The following is an 8,058-nucleotide window of genomic DNA, read 5'->3' on the forward strand; positions in this document are numbered from 1 at the left end:
AGCAGAGAAGGACGAGCACGGGGTAAAATAACCGCGCCGCGGACGCCTTGTCTCCGCCCCCGACGACGCTAAGTGAGAAACTTGGACATGTGTGCAATGCACTCTCATCTTGCCTAAAATTTTTGGGAAAATTGAGTTTACCTCGTAAAAGTTTTATTATTTTCTTTAAAGAGGAATGATACTGGAAAAGCCTGGAAATTGCTTGTTGCCAATGCATAAACTCATCCCTTAGGATTCAGTTAAAGCTTAAATTGACCTAAGGAGCGCTGTAATTTTTTGAGAAAATTGGCTGGAAAGTTAGCGTGTTTTTCAAATGGTAATGGCTGTCTCCTTACTTGAAATCCGATTTAATTTCAAAACCAAGAGTTTCCCCAATAAGTGGCAGACACAATTGGACAGATCTCGACGAGAGGAATCGGAATATGCCAAGAAAATATGTTCAAGCACTGCACATTTTGGAGAAAATTGGCAAAATTTGAATTTGTAATGTAGGAAGGTCCTTTTTTATTTTTGCAAATTGTTGAACAAATTGTTATTAAATAAGAGGGAAATATGAAGACAAAAAAGGATGAATAAATTTAACAAATAGTTTTAAGTCATTTTTCCGAGGTTGTATTTAATTAGCTTTTAATTCAATTTATTTATTGAATTTTCTTGAGGTTTTTGTGCGTGTGCCTGTAAAAAATGTTAGTACTCAATACTGAGGTTTTAATTAGCTTATTTTTTTGGTCACAATTTCAAAATCAGCCACATTTACCTTTTATGAGCCAGATTTTTATTTTTAAATCAAAAGATTGAGTCATTTTTATTGAGAAACTTGGGGCTTGACTCTGACAGCTGTTTAAAGTTATAAAAATCCAATTACAAAATTAAAAACACACAGGCAGGGAATATTTTTTTTTTAAATTCAGAATCACGAAAAGTTGCAACCAGAATGTTCTGGATAAAAGAATTTTTCACTCTTTGAAATAGCTTCAAAAAGAGGTGGAATTTTGGGCTTGTGAAATTTAGATAATAGGAAGAGATCGCAGGGAGTTACGAGTGGCGTTTGTTGACAAGATATCGTGACTCGAATTCCTCTATTAGTTTGCTCAGTCAGAAAATGAGTTCAGTCACACGTTCGATTTAAAAAATTCTCTACAGCTGATACTGTGGCAATAATTTTGTTTTTAAAACGGATTACTATAGAAATCGAAGCCTAATTTCCTCCACAAATTCCATTCATCCCGTGAAATTTAAACTGATACGTTTTTTATTTCAATTTCAAAAATAAATTAAAGGAAATTTCCGAAATTTCTTAAGATCAACTAACCCTGATAAAGCCAGTAAATTATCGTAATATGTGTGGTGTAAGTCTATATACGACAGTGACACGCGTTGCAAGCAATAAAACACGGAGTCAAGCATGCGGTCCACTGCTGAAACGAAAAAGGTTCGTTTTACTCGAAAATCCTGACGGAATATTATCTACTTGAAAAAGGCAGATGCGCGTTTGCGAAGAGAGCGCGCGCCTATATGCATTTTTGCTAGGGGATATTTTCGGGGGTGGCGGCGAATTTTTTCCCTTTGCTGCATGGGATAGAATTTCTCCCTTCTCATGCGTCTTGCGGCATGAACATGTGGCCACGGAAATTTGTCTTTCGCGCCTAATTAACTGTTGCTACAGAATTAATTTGAGTAACGATTAACAAGACCAATGTTCTGGTTCCCTTGCTTGATTTATTTTTTTTTCATGAGGAAAACTTTAAATTTTACTCAATATAAAAATTCCAAAAAAAATTGGAGATGCAGGAATTGATTTTTATCTTCATTCTCATTACCTTCTCTTTCAGTGTCATTGTTTGAATTTTAATTATTAATTTTTCTGTGAAAACCAGTGTAAGAAAATTTAACGGGATGACATTATAGTTTGAAATTCTTGCACATCTTGAAAACATTCTTCATCTCAAAAAGCATATTATCTTTACTGATCGCCAGCCACCCTTCTGACACGAGGGACAATTTTTCACCATGCCATAATCCCAAACGTTAATCGTTTTGTTAAGAAAAAGCAGCAGCGACACTCACGTTACATCCTCTCTGCGATTTTCTCTCTGTCTGTTTAACCCAGAAGCCGCGTGTGCTTTTTCCCACCCCTTCGCACCCTCTGCGTGGCTGATGGCAATTTGACCTCTCGTGTCCGCGTAGATTCTTTCCCCATAAATAAGAGCTCACATGTGAACAGCATCTTCTTTCCAGTTTTAACGCTAAATTTGATTTATGAATTTTATGAGCGTCTGCATTGCTCTTTTAGGGATATTTTATTTTTTGTCTGCTCAGTTCGGGAATCTTCCTAATATTTGTTGTATGTAGTAACAAGTAGATAAATTAGGAGAAAATATTTATCAGTCAAAATTAAAAAAAAATCCTCGGCTAATAAATCACATAGATTCCCCATAGTTTTATTTTATTGTTTTGAATTTAAGGAGCACAATTTTTTCCTCGGACTGAAAGTTATATATTATAATAATGGTAAATAATTATATCTCAATCGTTTTGTCATTATGTGCGGAGCGCCCGCCTCAAAATTTCAACACTTTAGACAAAGAGTGCCGCGATTGGCGCTGGGGCGCGAGCTAAAATTAATTCTGGCGTGTCTTGGTCGGAAGTGAAGGCTTCTCCGCGCCACACATTAAATCTTGCGGGCAAAATGGCTTCAAGCCACGGACAAGATGCACCTGGACCGTTAACAAGAAAGAACTTCCTTGCCGCTTATACAATTAGAATGAATCACGTGCCTTTTTAAGAGTCCCTGTTGGAAAGCTATGGATTTATTATTGTAATTCTTATAAATTATTTGTTGTTTGTCAATCACAACTATTGAAGTCTCCGCTTTTTATGAATTGGGCCAATTTCGCGTTTTCGCTGACGAGCCGAGATCATGTTTTGTTTGTTTGGGCTTCGAAGTGGCCCCCCGATGAGCGCGCATAGGAAATACTTAAAATACTCAGCAGTGAGGCGCGTGATTGACACTGTGCGTCCACGTGTTGGTTGGATTTTATTTCACACCAGACGCGTGAATTTTTCTCACCCCTCGTCACCTAATGAACCGCTGGAATTTAAGGTGCTAAAAGCCAGAAGACAAAAACTTAGTTTTTACTCAGGATGGAAAGAAAGCTTTTAATTAATTTTTCTTGACTAAATTTTTGTACAAAACATTACATTTCATGCAGGGTTTTGTCTTTGTCATATCTACATGGTAAAGGGAATTACTGGGTTTCTTGCAGATTATTTTTTTGCAGGACACAGATTCGAAACAGCTTTATCGGAGAGGGCTGAGAGGCTTTATAAATGTTGCAAATTTTTATTGTCATTGAACTCACCAAATGAAAGTCGTTATTTCTATAAAAACATACCCTCAAATGGCGCGATTAATATCCGAAATTGTTGATGACACCACAAATATAAGGATACAAGAAATAATTACTTTAAGGTGTATCAAAGGAGTGCACAAAGCTGGTAAAAACCGCAAAAAATCAGTGTACTTGTACCGCTCGTTTGGGAAAATATCAAGGGCAATCACATAAATTTAAAATTAGATCTCTCACGTCGTCACATCTTTCCGGTGTTGCTTTAGTCTTCAGGAACAACTTCAAAGTCGAGATTTGCCGTTCCTCGCTTTACTAAAACTTTCAATGACTGGTTGCTATCTAAACACTTGAAAATGTCCTGCACGTTTTTCACTTGTTGTCCATTGATGTGTGTCACGACATCTCCAGGACGCAGTCCTCCCCTTAAAATAGAATTTAGATAAATACAAAATTTCCGAGATCAAATACGAGGCAAATAAATTAAAAATCCTCAATAAAAACGCGTGATTCATTTAAAAATAAATTCTTGCCTCATCAGGAATGAAATTAGTACTGAAACCCTTAATCACCCTTAATAATTATGGATAATAATTGTACAGCAGTAAATTTACAAATTACAAGATGCTGCACAAGATTAATCACTATTATTTTGAATTTTTTATTATTTCTGTAAATTTTATCTCTTAAAAATTTGCTTATCATGAAACATTGATTTCTGAAAATATTTTTGACAAGCTTTTTTTTATTTAATTGCAATACTTTCATAATGCCAAAGAAATTAATGGAAAATGTGTTTAATCTTGGCAATAAAATATCTTAAAAAAGCGGCATAGTTTGAATGGTTCGAATTTTGTTAACAAAGGCTTAAAACATTAAAGTAAAAAATAAAGAAAATGAATAAATTTTAGCTACTTACTTGTGTGCAGGTGAGCCAACGACGACTTTGACGACAAACACTCCAGTCACATCATCGGAGAGCGAGATCATGTTTCGCTGGGTCATTTCGTATCGCAGCTCCGGAGTAATGGTGACCATAGTGATGCCTATGTGCCTCCTTTTTTTCAATTCATTGGTTCCTTTGTCCTGCAATCCATTCAAGTGCTTCTGCAGGAACTCCTTGGCGTAGTCGATCGGAATGGCGAAAGATATTCCAGACGCGATTTTCATTGTGTTGATTCCAATCACCTCTCCGTCAAGGTTCACCAAGGGTCCTCCGGAGTTGCCGAACTGATAAAAATGATGGAATTTAATTTTGTAACGGTCTAATAAGTAGCATTTAAAAACCACTTGGTTTTCTAATGAAATACATGAACTTAGGAAAGTCAGGTCTCTCCATTGATGAGATTTGAATTTTTAAATTAAATTATTTGGGCCGAAAAGTGTATTTATCTCATATAACAATGGGATTAGTGGTTTTCAGCCCTGTTTATCATCAAAACTTAAAACAATTTGTACTAAAATCATGAATTATTATTTTTTATGCATTCCCTATTACTCTATGGGCTACAGATTGCAGATGATAATAATAAATTTTAAAATCGGGTAAATTTTAAAACTTTTTGGAAGACGGGAAGAAGCTGGAAAAAAACAGCCACAACGTGCTGGGAAAATCTGGCTGAAACTTGGAGCACTGATTTGTTTTTTAGCTTCTAACCATCGCTTCCGCCATCAGGGGTCACCCATCTCGAAAGAGGTGGACAGATAAAAATTTAATTCAATCTCAGAAAAACTAAATGCCTCTTAAGACACGTTTCGGCGACCTATTTGATTAATTAAGTGATTTTGTGGCCTCCAAACTTACCGTGATTGAGGCGTCAGTCTGAATATACTCCATTCCGTTGCCTTGGAGACCGAGCTCTAAGCTCGTTCTGCCAATAGTGCTGATCACTCCTGCAGTGACAGTGTTGGACAGCGCAAGGGGGCTGCCGATTGCGACAACCCACTCGCCAGCCTCGAGGTCGTTGGACACGCCAAGCTTCATTGGTGTTAGGTTTTTCTATATTAAATGCAATTTGATTAACACTTAATCACAATTTTCACAAGCGCAACGACTTACGACTGGAATTCGGACAAGCGCCAAATCCGCGGGCATGTCTAGACACTCAATTTGGCCAACCACTGAGGTGCCGTCATGCAGTTTGATCTGATAATTGAGTCCATTTTAAGAACACGCAGTGATTTTTAATTAAATTCTCACAATGACGGTGTTTTTTATCCTGCTGGACACGACATGTGCGTTCGTCATGATCAGCCCGTCACTAGACACGACAAAACCTGATCCGTTGGACGTCATTCTAGGAATAGAGAATAAAATTATTATTGTAGATAGCTCTCATTTTTGGATTTGTTTCAGAGTCAACCTGTTGTACCGTCCATCACGGATTTCTATGTAAACAACGCCGGGACTGCAAGATTTCACTACATCTGATATGAAATTATTCGTCTTTCTTCTGCTGATGCTCTCGGTTTCGGTCGTCGGTGAAGCGGCTTCGACCCTGGGCAGGATGCCGTTGTCGCTCAACTGGGTCCAGGCCATGCCCAGGCCGACCCCAGCGGCGAACATGCCCGCTGTGCCGGCCAGACGGCGGCCAAAGGACGCTTTCTGCCGCTCTCGAGCATCAGAAGATGACGAAGAGCAAGGGGATGTCTGCAGGTCTCCTGAGGCGCTCAATCGGATCGCATTCTGGCGACGGAGCAGTGGAATGCAACGAATGCCTAAATTACGCACTGGCTTTGACAGCAACATTTTTTCGCTCCTGTGTTAGCAATTATATGAAATTATTAAATCAGACAGTTTAGAATTCTTACCGATTGTCGTCTAACAGTGTTCTCGATGCTTAAATTGTAATTTCAAGACGTTAAATTAAAGATCTTGTTTTAGAAATCAGTTTAAATTCTGAAAAATCAGTTCAGAAGAACGCAAACAATCTTGGTCAGGTTCTAGATGCTGGTCAGCTGGTGATTGTTCTTGTTTTTCAATGTGACAAAAATGAGGATGATGAAGGGGGGAGAGTAAACAAAGGAGATTAAATGTTGATCATGTGAATCTATGTAATTATTTTTAAACACTACATAGATACAAATTATTTATATCTTAAACATAGATTTCGTTTAAAAATTTAAATGTGATCATAATGAATGAAAATAGAAGGAAAAGTCTCTCGTCTCTCTTTCTCTTTAGCTTATACCTCAAAAAGCGATCGTAGCGCTGCTGCTGCTGGATCTTCTTTTTGAAAGCATTGACCCGGCGTTTGGCTCAATCAGCTGCTGCCAGTGCCTCTCACGTGCGGTTGTTTTGGTTTTAATTTTCATTTTAAATAGGCAAAACACAACATTGCCCTGAGCGTTTCGATGGTCCTGTAAATGCATTATTTTACCATGTGCTGAAACTGACAGTTTCAAATCAAATTTCTGTTCACATTTTTGTTTCAAAATGGAAAAAGTATCGAAAATATCTTTTAATTCAGCTCGGAGACTCTTAACGAAAGGAATATTCGCCGTTGACAAACCAAAAAATGTTTATTCCATGAAAGTTATTGACAAACTGAAAGAAAATCTTGAAGAAGGTATAATCTATAATAATTTATGACTGCGGCGAACATCACTGATTTGTTGTCACATTTTCAAACAGATTTATTTCGACACAAAGAAGCAGAGAGCGACTTTTTAAAGATCGGCCATGGAGGAATATTGGATTTTTCAGCCACTGGGGTCTTAGGTATTTGTTTTTTTTTATTTAAAAATATTAAACCATTAACCTCTGTGTGTCACACTCCAGTTATTGGGGTTGGTGAGGGTTGCAGAAGGTTACCTTTATACTTGAAAGGAGACAAAAAGTACGTCGCTATTGGCAAGCTTGGAGACGAGACTGATACCTTCAACGATACAGGCAAAATTACAGGCTCAGCTCCTTACGGTAAAACGGTTTCTCTTAATTATTTGATCCACTAAATTTTCTTTTAATTTAGATCACATTTCCAAAGCAATGATTGACACAGCGCTGAAATCAAAGTTTGTTGGCTCGATTTGGCAAGTGCCTCCGAAATATTCTGCATTGAAGAGGAAAGGGCGGCGAGTGTCTGATCTAGTTTTGTAAGTTTTTGTGAACTCTGCATGTTGGACTAAATACTATAATGTTACACCAGAGAGGGCCAAGAGGTAGAAATGCAGCCTCGGAGGGTTGACTGCCACTCGGCAACATGCTTTCTCTTTGACCCACCGCATTTCCACCTGGAGATCACCTGCGGAGGTGGTTTCTACGTTAGAAGTTTAGTACATGATCTAGGAAAAGGTATTAAATCCCCAAATATTTGTCTACTAGATTTTATTTAATTTATTTTGACAGTTTTGGGGTCGTGCGCTCACGTCACTGAACTGCGCAGAACACAACAAGGCGTATTCACCGAATCTGACGCGCTCAAAGAGGCTGACTGGAATGCAAGTAACATTTTAAAGGCTATAAAAAGCTCAAAAATCTATCTAAAAAAGAAAGACGAGTGGTACAGGATCAGAAATGATTAAATAATGCATTTAAACATAAACCATCTTTTATTAAATTAAGTAGTGCATCCTCTACAAGATCAATGGCAAAGTCTATAAGGGGCTAATCATCTCTGCTCACAAAGCTGCAGAGTTTCGAATCACAAAATAGGACAACTAGACAGCTCGGAAATGCTAAGCAAGGATGAGAGCGCAAAACTGTGCAGGT

At 37.8% G+C, this 8,058-nt stretch overlaps 2 protein-coding genes across 2 annotated transcripts; one reads left to right on the forward strand and one right to left on the reverse strand.

Moving 5' to 3' along the window:
* Window positions 1-3,132: 3,132 nt before the first annotated feature.
* Window positions 3,133-6,310, reverse strand: HtrA2 (HTRA2-related serine protease). The gene is made up of 7 exons (XM_065495094.1): window positions 6,159-6,310; window positions 5,711-6,106; window positions 5,548-5,644; window positions 5,407-5,493; window positions 5,152-5,346; window positions 4,267-4,577; window positions 3,133-3,772 (listed from the first exon to the last, which is right to left on the reverse strand). The coding sequence occupies exons 2-7, from the start codon at window positions 6,094-6,096 to the stop codon at window positions 3,613-3,615; spliced, it is 1,236 nt and encodes a 411-aa protein (XP_065351166.1). The 5' UTR covers window positions 6,097-6,106; window positions 6,159-6,310; the 3' UTR covers window positions 3,133-3,612.
* Window positions 6,311-6,583: 273 nt separating this feature from the next.
* Window positions 6,584-7,943, forward strand: LOC135946246 (pseudouridylate synthase TRUB1-like). Its single transcript, XM_065494376.1, has 6 exons — window positions 6,584-6,916; window positions 6,982-7,068; window positions 7,129-7,266; window positions 7,319-7,442; window positions 7,496-7,641; window positions 7,696-7,943. Exons 1-6 carry the CDS (start codon window positions 6,784-6,786, stop codon window positions 7,869-7,871), a joined length of 804 nt encoding a protein of 267 aa, XP_065350448.1. The 5' UTR covers window positions 6,584-6,783; the 3' UTR covers window positions 7,872-7,943.
* The last annotated feature ends 115 nt before the right edge of the window (window positions 7,944-8,058 follow it).

This window comes from Cloeon dipterum, chromosome X, assembly GCF_949628265.1.
Source record: "Cloeon dipterum chromosome X, ieCloDipt1.1, whole genome shotgun sequence".
Classification (NCBI taxonomy): domain Eukaryota; kingdom Metazoa; phylum Arthropoda; class Insecta; order Ephemeroptera; family Baetidae; genus Cloeon; species Cloeon dipterum.